This window comes from Oncorhynchus clarkii, chromosome 16 (assembly GCF_045791955.1).
Source record: "Oncorhynchus clarkii lewisi isolate Uvic-CL-2024 chromosome 16, UVic_Ocla_1.0, whole genome shotgun sequence".
In the NCBI taxonomy this organism is placed as follows: Eukaryota; Metazoa; Chordata; class Actinopteri; order Salmoniformes; family Salmonidae; genus Oncorhynchus; species Oncorhynchus clarkii.
The window spans coordinates 63,595,259-63,613,123 of record NC_092162.1 but is presented as its reverse complement, the minus strand read 5'-3'; the positions used below and the strand labels follow the sequence as shown (position 1 = coordinate 63,613,123).

The 17,865-nt window shown below is 44.5% G+C and overlaps 1 protein-coding gene across 1 annotated transcript in view; it reads left to right on the top strand.

Annotated features, from left to right (window-relative positions):
• The window catches only part of LOC139367367 (ELKS/Rab6-interacting/CAST family member 1-like), a 341,621-nt gene that overhangs the window by 240,229 nt on the left and 83,527 nt on the right, over positions 1-17,865 (top strand). The window contains exon 17 of the mRNA XM_071105566.1: positions 9,309-9,479. Coding sequence (XP_070961667.1) covers positions 9,309-9,479 — 171 coding nt within the window. The remainder of the gene's footprint in view (positions 1-9,308; positions 9,480-17,865) is intronic.

Sequence of the window (17,865 nt, the reverse complement as noted above, 5' to 3'; positions counted from 1 at the left end):
GTTGTCCTGTCCCCTTAGCAGAAAAACACCCCCAAAGCACAATGTTTCCACCTCCATGTTTGACGGTGGGGATGGTGTTCTTGGGGTCATAGGCAGCATTCTCCAATCCAAACACAGCGAGTTGAGTTGATGCCAAAGAGCTCCATTTTGGTCTCATCTGACCACAACACTTTCACCCAGTTGTCCTCTGAATCATTCAGATGTTCATTGGCAAACTTCAGATGGGCATGTATATGTGCTTTCTTGAGCAGGGGGACCTTGCAGGCGCTGCAGGTTTTCAGTCCTTCACGGCGCAGTGTGTTACCAATTGTTTTCTTGGTGACTATTGTCCCAGCTGCCTTGAGATCATTGACAAGATCCTCCTGTGTAGTTCTGGGCTGATGATCATTCTCATGATCATTGCAACTCCACGAGGTGAGATCTTGCATGGAGCCCCAGGCCGAGGGAGATTGACAGCTCTTTTGTGTTTCTTCCATTTGCGAATAATCGCACCAACTGTTGTCACCTTCTCACCAAGCTGCTTGGCGATGGTCTTGTAGCCCATTCCAGCCTTGTGTAGGTCTACAATTTTGTCCCTGACATCCTTGGAGAGCTCTTTGGTCTTGGCCATGGTGGAGAGTTTGGAATCTGATTGATTGATTGCTTCTGTGGACAGGTGTCTTTTATACAGGTAACAAACTGAGATTAGGAGCACTCACTTTAAGAGTGTGCTCCTAATCTCAGCTTGTTACCTGTATAAAAGACACCTGGGGGACAGAAATCTTTCTGATTGAGAGGGGGTCAAATACTTATTTCCCTCATTAAAATGCAAATCAATTTATAACATTTTTGACATGCGTTTTTCTACATTTTTTTGTTGTTATTCTGTCTCTCACTGTTCAAATAAACCTACCATTAAAATTATAGACTGATCATTTCTTTGTCAGTGGGCAAACATACAAAATCAGCAGGGGATCAAATACTTTTTTCCCTCACTGTACATGTGATATTTCAGATTTTAATACATTTAAAAACAAATTAGCAAACATTTATAAAATTCTGTTTTGGCTTTGTCATTATGGGATATATGTTTATATTGATTATTATTATTATGTATTTATTTTAATCCATTTTAGAGTAGGGCTGTAACGTAACAAATTGTGGAAAAGGTCAAGGAAGGGGTCTGAATACTATTCGGAGGCACTGTACCTCCATAGTTTTGTTGTGTTTTCAACACTCTGCTTGCAAATACGCTGGATGCTTCAGAATACATTGGAAAGATTGAACTATTCAATGATGAGTTTGGAGTCACTTAGAAATGTCCTTGTTTTTGTAAGAAAAGCATTAAGTCCATTAAAATAATGTCAAATTTATCAGAAATACAGTGTCGACATTGTTAATGTTGTAAATGTCTATTGTAGCTGGAACTGCATATTTTAATGGACTACCTACATAGGCGTACAGAGGCTCATAATCAGCAACCATCACTTCTGTGTTCCAATAGCAGGTTGTGTTAGCTAATCCAAGTCTATCATTTTAAAAGGCAAATTGATAATTAGAAAACCCTTTTGCAATTATGTTAGCACAGCTGAAACTGTTGTTCTGATTAAAGAAGCAATAAAACTTCCCTTCTTTAAACTAGTTGAGTATCTGGGGAATCATCATTTGTGGGTTCGATTACCTGCTCAAAATGGCCAGAAACAAAGAAGTTTCTTCTGAAACTCGTCAGTCTATTCTTGTTCTGAGAAATGAAGGCTATTCCATATGAGAAATTGCCAAAAAACTGAAGATCTCGTACAACGCTGTGTACTACTCCCTTCACAGAGCAGTGCAAACTGTCTCTAACCAGAATAGAAAGAGGAGTGGGAGGCCCCGGTGCACAACTGAGCAAGATGACAAGTACATTAGAGTGTCTAGTTTGAGAAACAGACGATTCACAAGTCCTCAATTGGCAGCTTCATGAACTAGTACCCGCACAACACCAGTCTCAATGTCTACAAGAATTAGATGCAAACACCATAATTGAGAAATGTACACATTCCAAGATATCGTTATGTGTGTTTCCTGTCCTTCATGAGATCACCAAATCAAACACACTCGACATAACTGTCCCTTAAGTGTCCACCGACACTACCCACATTCTCACAAGTGGACTTAAAGTTTAATTTTCTCATTTTGGGGGTTTAGGAGTTTGGCCACGTGAAATCCTTTGATCACTCTGTGGTCTCTCTGTCTGCATTAAAAGGGGGAGAGAGTCTCCGCCAGGAATTTACGAGATAACAGAACCTGGGTGTAGGAGAGAGGGATAAGCTACGATCTACACCCAGAAAGGGCCACATCATGACAATGGTTACTTTGAAGAATCTCAACTATATTTTGATTTAAAACTATTTTGGTTACGACATGATTCCTTGTGTGTTATTTCATAGTTTTGATGTCTTCACTATTATTCTACAATGTAGAAAATAGTAAAAATAAAGAAACACCCTTGAATGAGTAGGTGTGTTCAAACTTTTGACTGGTACTGTCAACGTACCAACGACCTTCCTTATGCCTTATCTGAAACTCAAGCTACTGTATTTGCAGATTATACTACAATTTATACAGCAAGACAATCGGTTCAACAGGTACAGCAAGCTCTACAAGTAGATCTGGGAAATATTAGGGAGTGGGTTTGCTGGAACAAACTTATATTGAATGCCAAGAAAACCACCAGGAAAAGGCCAACACAGCATGGGATGCCATTAAGCATGTGGGGAGTACAAATTGAGGAAGTGGCAGATACCAAACTACCAGGGCTGCAGCTAGACAACTGCTTATCATGGTCGACTCAAATAACTCATCTATGTATTAAACAAAGCATGATTAGAAGGATGTCTCCCGGGAAATATTCTCAAACAAACAACCCAAGCATTAATTGGGAGTCAGGTGAACTACTGTTCTGTGGTCTGGGGACATGCATCAGCAAGTCAAATTAGAAGGCTGCAGATTGAACAGAACATACCAGCAAGTATTGTTTTAAGGTGGAGATATGGTTCTTCTGTTGTAGTCATGGTCAATGCTCTTGGGTGGTCATCAATCAACAAGATCATTGAAAAAAAAATGCTTATTTTATTTCACAATGTGCACCATTTATAATGGCCAAACTATATCCACAACAGTATTCAGGAGGTAAGAGACAGACATGCAGTCAACACCAGGAATAGATTGTCCACCATCTATGTGTTATCCAGACAGAAAAGAGAAATAGGCAATATAACATTTTGATTCAGAGCAATAAAGAAGTTGAATAATGTATCTGAGCAAACCAGAAACATTTCAATATATACATTCAAACAATAGTTTTGAACCATTTAAATGTAATAAATTGAAGGTTGTGCAGGACTATGGCAGATGAAGAAACCCATCCATCTTTCCATCCATCAGTATGTATCTGGTCAAGATGTTAGTGTATTATGTCTGTTGTTTGTAACAGTGTGCTATATTTGAAAATGTGATTGTATGTACATTTAAGGACTATTGGAAGATTAGTCCAAATGAGGAATAAAATAGATCCTAATAAAATAAACAAATACATTCCCTTACCCCACCTTTTCTCACCTTACCCCACCTCACCTTACCCCACCTTTTCTCACCTTACCCCACCTCACCTTACCCCACCTTTTCTCACCTTACCCCACCTCACCTTACCCCACCTTTTCTCACCTTACCCCACCTCACCTTACCCCACCTTTTCTCACCTTACCCCACCTCACCTTATCCCACCTTTTCTCACCTTACCCCATCTTATCTCACCTTACCCCACCTCACCTTATCCCAACTACCTCAATTTACCCCACCTTATCTCACCTTTCCCCACCTTATCTCACCATACCCCACCTCTCCTTACCCCACCTTATCTCACCTAGCTTTATTTTTAATTTTTATTTCACCTTTATTTAACCAGGTAGGCAAGTTGAGAACAAGTTCTCATTTACAATTACGACCTGGCCAAGATAAAGCAAAGCAGTTCGACTCATACAACAACACAGAGTTACACATGGAGTAAAACAAACATACAGTCAATAATACAGTAGAAAAAGAAGTATATATACAATGTGAGCAAATGAGGTGAGATAAGGGAGATAATGGCAAAAAAAAGGCAATGGTGGCAAAGTAAATACAATATAGCAAGTAAAACACTGGAATGGTTGATTTGCAGTGGAAGAATGTGCAAAGTAGAGATATAAATAATGGGGTGCAAAGGAGCAAAATGAATAAAATAAATAAATAAATGCAGTAGGGGAAGGGGTAGTTGTTTGGGCTAAATTATAGATGGGCTGTGTACAGGTGCAGTAATCTGTGAGCTGCTCTGACAGCTGGTGCTTAAAGCTAGTGAGGGAGATAAGTGTTTCCAGTTTCAGAGATTTTTGTAGTTAATTCTAGTCATTGGCATCAGAGAACTTGAAGGAGAGGCGGCCAAAGGAAGAATTGGTTTTGTGGGTGACCAGAGAGATATACCTGATGGAGCGCATGCTACAGATGGGTGCTGCTATGGTGACCAGCGAGCTAAGATAAGGGGGGACTTTACCTAGCAGAGACTTGTAGATGACCTGGAGCCAGTGGGTTTGGCGACGAGTATGAAGCGAGGGCCAGCCAACGAGAGCGTACAGGTCGCAGTGGTGGGTAGTATATGGGGCTTTGGTGACAGAACGGTTGGCAGCATGTTTTGTATGTTTAGTGGGTAGTATATGTTTGGCAGCATGAGTGAAGGATGCTTTGTTGCGAAATAGGAAGCCAATTTTAGATTTCACTTTGGATTGGAGATGTTTGATGAGAGTCTGGAAGGAGAGTTTACAGTCTAACCAGACACCTAGGTATTTGTAGTTGTCCACATATTCTAAGTCAGAGCCGTCCAGAGTAGTGATGCTGGACGGGCGGGCAGGTGCAGGCAGCGATCGGTTGAAGAGCATGCATTTAGTTTTATTTGTATTTAAGAGCAATTGGAGGCCACGGAAGGAGAGTTGTATGGCATTGAAGCTCGCCTTGAGGGTTGTTAACACAGTGTCCAAAGAAGGGCCAGAAGTATACAGAATGGTGTCGTCTGTGTAGAGGTGGATCAGAGACTCACCAGCAGCAATAGCGACATCATTGAAGTATACAGAGAAGAGAGTTGGTCCAAGAATTGAACCCTGTGGCACCCCCATAGAGACTGCCAGAGGCCCGGACAACAGACCCTCCAATTTGACACACTGAACTCTATCAGAGAAGTAGTTGGTGAACCAGGCAAGGCAATCATTTGAGAAACCAAGGCTGTCGAGTCTGCCGATGAGGATGTGGTGATTGACAGAGTCGAAAGCCTTGGCCAGGTCAATGAATACGGCTGCACAGTATTGTTTCTTATCGATAGCGGTTAAGATATCGTTTAGGACCTTGAGCGTGGCTGAGGTGCACCCATGACAAGCTCTGAAACCAGATTGCATAGCGGAGAAGGTATGGTGGGATTCGAAATGGTCGGTCATCTGTTTGTTGACTTGGCTTTCGAAGACCTTAGAAAGGCAGGGTAGGATAGATATAGGTCTGCAGCAATTTGGGTCAAGAGTGTCCCCCCCTTTGAAGAGGGGGATGACCGCAGCTGCTTTCCAATCTTCGGGAATCTCAGACGACACGAAAGAGAGGTTGAGCAGGCTAGTAATAAGGGTGGCAACAATTTCGGCAGATCATTTTTAGAAAGAAAGGGTCCAGATTGTCTAGCCCGGCTGATTTGTAGGGGTCCAGATTTTGCAGCTCTTTCAGAACATCAGCTGACTGGATTTGGGAGAAGGAGAAATGGGTAAAGGCTTGGGCGAGTTGCTGTGGGGGGTGCACTGCTTTTGACCGTAGAAAAATGCTTATTGAAATTCTCAATTATAGTGCATTTATCGGTGGTGACAGTGTTTCCTATCTTCAGTACAGTGGGCAGCTGGGAGGAGGTGTTCTTAATCTCCATGGACTTTACAGTGTCCCAGAACTTTACCCCAACTCACCTCACCTTACTCCACCCTACCTCACCTTGTCCCACTTTACCTCACCTTATCTCACCTTACCCCAACTTGCCTTACCCTACCTTACCCCACCCCACCTCACCTTATCCCAACCACCTCACCTTACCCCACCTTTAACCCACATTATCTTACCTTACCCCACCTTATCTCACATCACCTTATCTCACCTTATCTTACCCCACATTATCACACCTGCTAATACAACTATCCACTAGTGTCTGACCCAGCCAGACCTTTCCAAAGGTGTGTATGTGAGTGTGTCTGTTCCCTACCCTTCCTAATTACCTGTTACTCACCATCTAGTCAACTCCTCTCTAATCTCTCAGTAAGGACCAGTGTCACTCACCTCCCAGTATACACCCCCTAACTCTGGTGTCTAGCAGACCACAACCTCCTCTAACTTAGACCAGAGCCTCTCTCTCTCTCTCTCTCTCTCTCTCTCTCTCTCTCTCTCTGTCTCTCTCTCTCTCTCTCTCTGTCTCTCTGTCTCTCTGTCTCTTTGTCAATTCAATTCAATTCAATTCAAGGGCTTTATTGGCATGGGAAACATGTGTTAACATTGCCAAAGCAAGTGAGGTAGACAACATACAAAGTTAATATATAAAGTGAAAAACAACAAAAATTAACAGTAAACATTACACATACAGAGGTTTCAAAACAGTAAAGACATTACAAATGTCATATTATATATATATATACACAGTCTTTAAACAATGTACAAATGGTTAAAGGACACAAGATAAAATAAATAAGCATAAATATGGGTTGTATTTACAATGGTGTGTGTTCTTCACTGGTTGCCCTTTTCTCGTGGCAACAGGTCACAAATCTTGCTGCTGTGATGGCACACTGTGGAATTTCACCCAGTAGATATGGGAGTTTTTCAAATTTGGATTTGTTTTCGAATTCATTGTGGATCTGTGTAATCTGAGGGAAATATGTCTCTCTAATATGGTCATACATTGGGCAGGAGGTTAGGAAGTGCAGCTCAGTTTCCACCTCATTTTGTGGGCAGTGAGCACATAGCCTGTCTTCTCTTGAGAGCCATGTCTGCCTACGGCGGCCTTTCTCAATAGCAAGGCTATGCTCACTGAGTCTGTACATAGTCAAAGCTTTCCTTAATTTTGGGTCAGTCACAGTGGTCAGGTATTCTGCCGCTGAGTACTCTCTGTGTAGGGACAAATAGCATTCTAGTTTGCTCTGTTTTTTCTCTCTCTCTCTCTCTCTCTCTCCCTCTCCCTCTGTCTATCTGTCTCTCTGTCTCTCTCTGTCTCTCTGTCTCTATGTCTCTCTGTCTCTGTCTCTGTCTCTGTCTCTCTCTCTCTCTCTCTCTCTCTCTCTCTCTCTCCCTCTGTCTCTCTGTCTCTCTCTCTCTCTGTCTATCTCTGTCTCTCTCTCTCTCTCTGTCTCTCTCTCTCTCTCTCTCTCTCTCTCTCTCTCTCTCTCTCTCCCTCTGTCTCTCTCTCTCTCTCTCTCTCTCTCTCTCTCTCCGTCTCTCTCTGTCTCTCTGCCTCTGTCTATGTCTCTGTCTCTGTCTCTGTCTCTGTCTCTCTCTCTCTCTCTCTCTCCCTATCTCTCTCCCTCTGTCTCTCTCTCTATCTCTCTGTCTATCTCTCTCTCTGAATATTTCAGTGTAATTTGAATCATTAGTGGAGTAAAGGAGTGTGATTCATCACCCATAAGCCTCCCAGCCTGCAGCTATGCTGAGGAACAACACATCACTAACCACTCTGTCACGGCACTGATATAATCCAATGAAGTCTTCACCTGAATTCTGAAATATGGATGACGTCTGACAGAATTACCATAGTTTCATTAGTAACTATGCCTTGCTCAATTTATGACCTGTCAAAAGTTGTTTGTTAGCGCCATTCTTTTTCAGTCTTCAGCTGCTTTCAACACATGTATTCCCCCTATCCCACACAAACAGCCAATCATTTCTAACTCTGTGAACTCAAAGTTTATTTTTCCCGGGCAGACAGTAAACAATTTCAAAGTAATTTCAGTCAACGTGAATCAATCTTTATAATTTCAGAGGGAAATTGGTTTTTGATCAAGGGTCACACCAAAACCAAAATAAATGACATTCACAAAGTGAATTTAACTCTTTACACTCGAGGGAATTGGCCTACATGGATCTTCAACTCTAAGGTACTTTGGGCTCTCCTAGTTGTGTTGTTGAGGAACTAGAACAAGCACACTTGTAGTTGTTTTGTATGCAACACAACCCTGCATCCCCACCATCACAATTACTGTTGTTGTTTACAGAATCCAAAAACGGTCCATTATAAATCGCATTCTGGGTCATGTGGACAAAATTTGAAAGCTTGTTCTTTTACCAACATAATTAGCTAAGTTATAAAATGTGATCTTAAAGTGTTAAGCTTTCACAAGGCAATTCAGGGAAATAGATAAGTTTGGTGCACATAGAAAGGAGGCATGAGTGCATTCAGGTGTTTTCTTCACAGTAGACTAACAGGCTTATTCTGTTTAGAACAGCCCAGGGTATGACCACACATCATCTTGTAACTGTACATCAAACATAGTGATCATAAACGTTGACACTGGATATGACATGAGCTTTATGAGATGGAAATGTGAAGTGCACATTTGGACTCATGGGTTTTTGGCTTTGCTTTCAAACACAAAAGCAGTATTTATCTTATCTTTCAAAATACATCAAGTCATTTCATTCACAGAATTTCCTCACACTGATCAGTTTATTTTTTTGCAAAAGTTTCCCAGTTACCAGGAGGGATGGTGCTCAATTTCAGAACGTCTGTCAGTATAAAACCCACACGGCACTGTGAAGCACACAGCCTGAGCTCTGACGTCATGTATAGAATTACTGTACAGCCACTACGTTCAAATGTAGGTGCTTATTAGTGCCCAAATCTGCCATTTTCAATCATGTACATATACAGGTACGAGTGTATCACTTTTGCAGTGTTGTAGCCAACGTGAGGTGAGAATTAAAGCATAGTTTATCTCCTGTCAATCATCCGGGTAGCTGCATATTGGTTGAGGAACGAGTAGCTGCATATTGGTTGAGGAACGAGTAGCTGCATATTGGTTGAGGAACGAGTAGCTGCATATTGGTTGAGGAACGAGTAGCTGCATATTGGTTGAGGAACGAGTAGCTGCATATTGGTTGAGGAACGAGTAGCTGCATATTGGTTGAGGAACGAGTAGCTGCATATTGGTTGAGGAACGAGTAGCTGCATATTGGTTTCTCCCATTCCATGTAAAGGGTTTTGAGATTGATAAATGCAAAACACGCTATAAATTGTAAATGCTCTCCTCCAGACCCAGAGTAGGATGAAGCTCATAGCAGACAACTATGATGAAGAACATCTACACCCTCATCATCCTCACCACCCCCACCCGGGGGTACACCCGGCTCACCCTGCTCACCCACACCACCGGACCCCTGCAAGAGGACCACCCCACGCCAACCACAGAGCCCCAATGGACCAGGTTAGTACTCTCTCTCTCTCTCTCTCACTCACTCACTCACTCACTCACTCACTCACTCACTCACTCACTCACTCACTCACACACTCACACACTCACACACTCACACACACACACACACACACACACACACACACACACACACACACACACACACACACACACACACACACACACACACACACACACACACACACAGCTGAAAGATGTGATTAGACATTGATTTGGTATGTGCTAAGTTCTGCTCCTCTCTCTTTGTCTGAGCTGACAGTAATACACATATCATGCTCAGAGGCAGCTACTTGTGGTCTGATCATCATCAAAGAAATCCCCTCTCTCATCTCACCTCCATTCCTCCACCCCTCCATCTCCATCCTTGCCAACTTACAGTCATTTAGATATGAGGCTGCCAGATAAGTATTTTTGATTTATGTGTGAGGTTAGTTTATACTCCCCCCTCATACAAAGCTCTCTCTGAGTTTAGTGTCAATAACATCATCATCTCAGGATCATCTCCAACTTCCCTTAGGACACTCACATTAATCCCTGTTAGAAGAGAGCTCAATGGATACAGTGTCTTCGGTATTCATAACCCTTGACTTATTCCATATTTTGATATGTTACAGCCTGAATTCAAAATGGATTCAATATATTTTTTCCAGCTACACTCAATGCCCCATAATAAAAAGTGAAAACAGGTTTTTCTGAATTTTTTCACATGTACATAAGTAAATGAGTCAATACATGTTAGAATCACCTTGATTACAGCTGTGAGTCTTTCAGGGTAAGTCTCTGAGAGCTTTGCACAATTGGATTGTACAATATTTGCACATTATTCTTATTCTGTCAAGTTGGTTGTTGATCATTGCTAGACAGCTATTTTCAAGTCTTGCCATAGATTTTCAAGCCGATTTAAGTCAAAAATGTAACCAGGCCGCTCAGGAACATTCAATGTCATCTTGGTAAGCAACTCCAGTATATATTTTGGCCTTGTGTTTTAGGTTAAGGTTTTTTCTCCCTGTGTCTGTTGGAAAGCAGACTGAACAAGTTTTTCCTCCAGGATTTTGCCTGTGCTTAGCTCGATTGTGTTTTTTTTTCCTAAAAAATTCCCTAGTCCATGACGATTGCAAGCATACTCATAACAAGATGCAGCCACCAACATGCTTGAAAATATTAAGTGATACTCAGTGACGTGTTGTGTTGTTTTCGACCCAAATATAACACTTAAAGTTCATTTCTTTGCCACATATTTTTGCAGTTTTACTTTAGTGCCTTATTGCAAACGGGATGCATGTTTTGGAATATTTGTGTTCTGTACAGGCTTCCTCCTTTTCACTCTGTCATTTAGGTTAGTATTGTGGAGTAACTACAATGTTGTTGATGCATCCTCACTGTTCTCCAATCACCGCCATTAAACTGTTTTAAAGTCACCATTGGCCTGGACCATGGACCTTCCTCTCCAGGAACTGAGTTAGGAAGGACACCTCTATCTTTGTAGTGACTGGGTGTATTGATACACCATCCACATTGTAATTCATAACTTCAGCATGCTCAAAGGGATATTCAATGTCTGTTTTTTTGTATTTTTGTTAGGGTTAGGAGGTAGGGTTAGGTTCAGGGTCAGGAGCTTGGTTCAGGGTTAGGAAAAATAGGATTATGAATGGGACTGAATTGTATGTCCCCACAAGGTTAGTTATACAAGACTGTGTGTGTGTGTGTGTGTGTGACTGTGTGTGTGTGTGTGTGTGTGTGTGTGTGTGTGTGTGTGTGTGTGTGTGTGTGTGTGTGTGTGTGTGTGTGTGTGTGTGTGTGTGTGTGTGTCTGTGTGTTGTGAATGTGTGTTTATATACTGTATATGTGTGTATATGTGAATGTGTGTGTATATGTGTGTGTCTGACAGAAGCAGCTTGGGGGCTATCAGGTGTGCTGTCTGGATAGTCTCCCATTGATAAGAGTGTCTCTGGCATTATATGTACTAAGAAATAATTTAAGGTGTACATTTTACATGGGAAGGTTTAACACCAGGCAGGCTGCAGCGTTCTGGATAATTTGCAGGGGTTGCATGGCACAAGCAGAGAGCCCAACCAACAGTTGCAGTAGTCCAGATGGGAGATGACAAGCGCCTGTATTAGAACCTGCGCCTTTTCCTCCGTGAGGTAGGGTCGTACTCTATGGATACTAGTCACTGCTTTGATGTTTGCAGAGAACGACAGGGTGTTTTCCAGGGTCATGCCAAGGTTCTTTGTACTCTGGGAGAGGCACGCATAAATCTGTGTCGCCACCTGGGTGTCAGAAGGGGGGAAGGAGAAAAGTAGTTGAGTGTCATCCTCATAGCAATGATAGGAGAGACCATGTAAGGATATGACGTAGCCAAGTGACTTGGTGTATAGAGAGAAGAGGGCCTAGATCCAAGCCCTGGGGGACACCAGTAATGAGAGTACATGGTGCAGAAACAGATCCTCCCCACGTCACCTGGTAAGAGCGGCCTGCCAGGTAGAATGCAATCCAATAGTGTGGAGAGACTGAGACGCCCAGCCCTGAGAGGGTGGAGAGGAGGATCTGATGGTTCACGGGGTCAAAGGCAGTGTATAGATCTAGGAGGATGAGAAAAGAGGAGAGAGAGTCAGATTTGGTAGAGAGGAGACCCTCCATGACACAGAGGAGAGATATTCAGCTTTGGCAGTGTGGAGACCCTCCATGACACAGAGGAGAGAGAGAGTCAGCTTTGGCAGTGTGGAGACCCTCCATGACACAGAGGAGAGAGAGTCAGCTTTGGCAGTGTGGAGACCCTCCATGACACAGAGAAGAGCCGTCTCGATTAGGGTCAAGAAGATTGTTTTGAGAGAGATAGCAAGAGAGTTGATCAGACACCGCACACTTAAGTGTTTTGGAAAGAAAGAAGGAAAGAAAGAAAGAAGGGATACTGGTCAGTCGTTTTTGACAGAGCAGTTAAGTGTTGGTTTCTTGAGGAGGGGAGCAACTCAAGGGGGGAGGGGGGGGGGGGGGGGGGTGGAGGATAAAGGAAGGACATTTCCTAGGGCTAGAGGCAGAAGCTTGACATTTTGAGTGATAGAAAGTGGTTTTAGAAGCAGGTACAGAGGAAGAGAAGGTACAGTGAGTGAAAGAATGATAGGTCCTCCTGAAGTTTAGTTTTCCTCGCTCAGCTGCATGCAGCCCTGATCTGTAAGTTCACAATGAGTCACTCAGCCACAGAGCGGGAGGGCCCAGCCGGCCAGGAGGAAAGGGAACATAGCGAGTCATAGGATGCGGAAAGGGAGGAGAGTAGGGTCGAAGAGGCAGAATCAGGAGACAGGAAGAAGAAGGATTTAAAAGAGTAGAGAGTAGTGGGAGAGAGAAGGCGAAGTCATGTGCCGTCACACTCTATCTGGGTAGGGGCTGAGTGGCTAGGGTTGGAGGACAGAGAGACAGAAAAGTAAACAAAGTAGTGATCAGAGACATGGAGGGGGGTTGCAGTGTGGTTAGTAGGCAAACAGCCTCTAGTAAAGATGAGGTCAAGCGTATTGCCCGCCTTGTGAGTGGGAGGGGACTGGGAAAGGGTGGGGTCAAAGAGGGGAAAGAGAGAGTTGGAATGAAATGAATCGAAGGCAGACATCGGGACAAAGAGCAGTGAGCCATCGTCAGGAAATGGGCTTATCAAGGTGTCAAGGTCATTGAGGAACTCTCTAAGGGCACCTAATAGGTGATAGATGACAACAATGTTAAGATGGAGTGAACAAGTGACAGTGACAGCATGGAACTCAAATGAGGCGATGGACAGATGAGAGAGGGAGAAAAGAGAAGAATCTCCACTTAGGAGACATGAGCTCCACCATCGCGACTATGAGAGAAAACATAGTCAGATGAAGAGAGAGCAGCTAGAGTAGCAGTGTTCTCTGTGCGGATCCCATGTCTCTGTCAGGGCTGGGACTGAAGGGCAGCATAGGCTGAAATGAACTCTTGAGTTCATGACAACAGAACAGCAGTTCCAAATGCTGCCAGAGACCATGAATTCCACATGGGTTGTACACTAAATTAGAAGGATTGGTGGCTAACGTCTGTACACCAAGGGGTGGGTAGCGTCTGCAAAGCCTACATGGAGAGGAGTGAACAGGTATAGAAAACACACATACATGCCAAAGCTACAAAACAGCTAAATGAGATCATCTGAAAATAACTAGGTAAGATACTCAAGTGACAGAGTGGTGTGGAGCCTTCCTCACTTTCCTTCCTTGATTAACTGCACAAAAACTCGGCAGAACTGTCTTAGCTTTGCCACGAGACCGCCGCTGACACGACCCCCGCTGACACGACCCCCGCTGACACGACCGCCGCTGACACGACCCCCGCTGACACGACCCCCGCTGACACGACCCCCGCTGAGAAAACAAGACTGAATTACTAATACTAATTGATAATACTAATTGCAAAGATGAAGAGCACACATTCCGGTACAACAACAGTCACAAATTGCCCTGCCCCTTGATCCTGGTTGATGTGTAAACAATCCGCTGTAAGTTATGAGCAGTCAGCAGTTCACACATCACATAGGACACTGGGAAGACAGACAGCCTTTAAAGTAGATGGCCCTAGTTAGCAAAAAGACAGTACTAGACAACAACAGATAAAGACTACAGTTATACTTATCACTCCAGGAGATATCAGGAGTCCTCTAGCTATAGAATAAAGTGCTGCCAGGGGTATGCCCAACACGTACAGTTCCCCTAACCAACCACACTCAACAATAGAGCAGTAAAACTGGCCTCTTCTCCTCCTTTCATCTCCTTCACCTGCACTAATGTACGATATATTTGGCTTTCACCTATCCTCGGTTTTAAGACCGCTAAAGGAGACGAGTAGAGGTTAGGGAGAAGGGAGGGAGGATAGGTAAGAGTGGAGAGGAAGCCACTTTAGTCTATTGGAATGCTTATACTATAGAACACATGCACTATAGATAATCATCTTATCCCATTACCACCTGCTACTGACCTCTTCTAGTTGTTTAATAATGTTCTTATAGTTCTCTAATTCATGTGTGATTGGGGAAACTCCGCAAGACACTCCTTTGTGTGCTTGTGTCTGTGTGTGTGTGTGTCTAGGGGACATCCAAATAGGAGTAGAGGTGCTAGAATCACACGCCTGTTCTCTCAGACAAGCACCATTGCATGTTTCAAGCATGCTGTTTAAACATGACCCAAGCTAACACACAATGGGATATCCCCACTATTACACACACTACTTCTAATATAAATATCTCTCACTCAATATGGCCTCCTGCACTATTTAATAGAGACATTGTTTATAGACCTGACATGCAGCATAACGCGGTAGCTTGCTACAAGCAACTTCTCAGACTCTTAAGTCAGAAAGAAAAAGGCCAGCAGTGAAACTATGAATACGACTGCTCGGAAATCTTGTTAAGCATGCAGAGAATAACAAAATAACTCATAAATCTGGTCCAAATGTCTGGAAATGCCCCCTTAAAATGAAACCTTTACATGTGTAAAAGGGATAGCACACTGTGTGCAAAGTGAAATGAAAAGCTGAACGTAAAGCTATAGGCTGGAAAATGTTCAAACTGTCTTTAGGGTTAAAGACAAGCTGTATAAATAGCAGACTATTGTCCTCTCTCTCTCTCTCTCTCTCTCTCGCTCTCTCTCTCTCTCTCTCTCTCTCGCTCCCCCTCTGCCTCTCTCTCTCTCTCTCTCTCTCTCTCTCTCTCTCTCTCTCTCTCTCTCTCTCTCTCTCTCTCTCTCTCTCTCCCTCTCTCTCTCGCTCCCCCTCTCCCTCTCCCCCCTCTCTCTCTCTCTCTCTCTCTCTCCCTCTCTCTCTCTCTCTCTCTCTCTCTCTCTCTCTCTCTCTCTCTCGCTCCCCCTCTGCCTCTCTCTCTCTCTCTCTCTCTCTCTTCTCTCTCTCTCTCTCTCTCTCTCTCTCTCTCTCTCTCTCTCTCTCTCTCTCTCTCTCTCTCCCTCTCTCTCTCGCTCCCCCTCTCCCCCTCTCTCTCTCTCTCTCTCCCTCTCTCTCCCTCTCTCTCTCTCTCTCTCTCTCTCTCTCTCTCTCCCTCGCTCCCCCTCTGCCTCTCTCTCTCTCTCTCTCTCTCTCTCTCTCTCTCTCTCTCTCTCTCTCCCTCTCTCTCTCTCTCGCTCCCCCTCTGCCTCTCCCTCTCTCTCTCTCTCTCCCCTCTCTCTCTCTCTCTCTCTCTCTCTCGCTCCCTCTCTCCCTCTCTCTCTCTCTCTCTCGCTCCCCCTCTCCCCCTCCCCTCTCTCTCTCTCTCTCTCTCTCGCTCCCCCTCTGCTCTCTCTCTCTCGCTCCCCCTCTGCCTCTCTCTCTCTCTCTCGCTCCCCTCTGCCTCTCTCTCTCTCTCTCTCTCTCTCTCGCTCTCTCTCTCTCTCTCTCTCGCTCCCCCTCTGCCTCCCTCTCTCTCTCTCTCTCTCTCTGCCTCCCTGTATCTCGCTCTCTCTCTCTGTATCTATCTCTCTCTCCCCCTCTGCCTCTCTCTCTCGCTCTCTCTCGCTCCCCCTCTGCCTCTCTCTCTCTCTCTCTCTCTCGCTCCCCCTCTGCCTCTCTCTCTCTCTCTCTCTCTCTCTCTCTCTCTCTCGCTCCCCCTCTGCCTCTCTCTCTCTCTCGCTCCCCCGCTTTCTCTCCCCTGTCTCTCTCTCTCTCTCTCTCGCTCCCCCTCTGCCTCTCTCTCTCTCGCTCCCCCTCTTTCTCTCCCCTGTCTCTCTCGCTCTCTCTCTCCCTCCCCCTCTGCCTCCCTCTCTCTCTCTCTCTCTCTCCTTCTGTCTCGCTCTTTATTTCTCTCTCTCGTGTCCAACACACTCTCATCAGAAACCGCAAACACACTCATTCCCGGCTGCATTGACAGAGGTCATCCCAATCAATTTTCCTCATGTCTGACCTTTGACCTATAGTGGAAGTTCCGCAGAGGTCACCTTAGGGTGTGTATGTGTGTGTGAGAGGTCAGATTAGGGTCCCTGAGATGAAACTGTTTTTCCTCCAAACACAGTGCCCCACTCTGCCTTTTATCTCTATCTTTTATCTGAACGTGATTAATTACACTATTTATTTTTCCTCACTACCTCTTCCTCCCATCACCCACTTCTCCTCTCCTTCTTCCCTTGTCTCTCCTCTTCTACTTCTCCTCTCCTCCACCCCACGTTTCCTACTCCCCAACTTCTTATTCCTTACCCCTCTGCTCCCTTATTCCTCCTCCTCCTCCTCTCCCATCCTCTGCTCCATCTTTCCTCCCTCCCTTCTGTTTTTCTATTCTCCTCACCTCATAGCTGGGTATCTGACCATGGTCATCCCAATCAATTTTCCTCATGTCTGACCTTTGACCTATAGTGGACGTTCCGCAGAAGTCACCATAGGGCTTGTGTGCGTTTGTATGCATTTGTGTGTGTGATTGATGATGAAGAGGGTCTGGTCAAACACCCCAGAGACACAATGCTTTCCAAGGTTGTCAGATGGAGAGATACTCTCAAAGCCATTATAAACACAAACACACCTTTTTTCCATGACCAAACCATATCTCAGCTCTTGTGTCTCATTATTGCATCATTATTCATGTAGCTAACAGACACCTTTATTTATCTTATCAGGCCATCCAAGTTGGCATCTACCACCTGTTTTTACCTCACTTCAGTTTGACGGGCATGTTGTGTCCATGTTGTTCTGATTTAGCCACAGCTATAGCGCTGCCAGGGACTTGGCACCGTGCCTCTGTAAGGAAATAGAGAACAGCCATAAAGTGTTTATCAGAGTTAGAATTACAAGGCCTCTCTCTGGTTGTTGTTCCGTATTCTCCCCCTCGACAGGCTGCCTGCTCTGTAAGAAGTAGCACATGGTATTTAGCCCTGACTGGGTGGGTGTGTGTGTGGGTGTGTGTGTGGGTGCGTGTGTGTGGTTGCGTGTGTGTGTGTGTTTAGCCTGGCTACGTTGGCGAAAGAGCTTGGCTGTGTTTACCCCGCCTGTCACAGGCACTCACTGGGGATAGATGCTTCTAACTGATTGACCTTAGCATGTGGACGCAGACTGTAGCTGAAGTTATTATTATTTAGCATAGCATATCTAGCATATCCCTAGCCTTAGCCTAGCTCTAGCCGTAGCCTAGCCATGGCCTAGCAAAGCCATTGTGATTGAGAGGGGAACAGTCATGACTCCTGACAGGTAATGCAGTTAAGGCAGGTGTGTCTAAAGGTGTGCCTGCGTGCCTCAAGACCTTAATTAGCCCACTGAGCTAAACTCTAGGCTATAGCTCTGGGAGCCAACACAAGTCTTCAGGTACCGGAGAAGTTCTCTCATCAAGTGAGCATGGCTCAGTGAACCAGCTCTACTACAGTACTCTGCTGCTGGCCTGCCTGTCTGCAAAGACGTCATGGTGTTTGTCTGT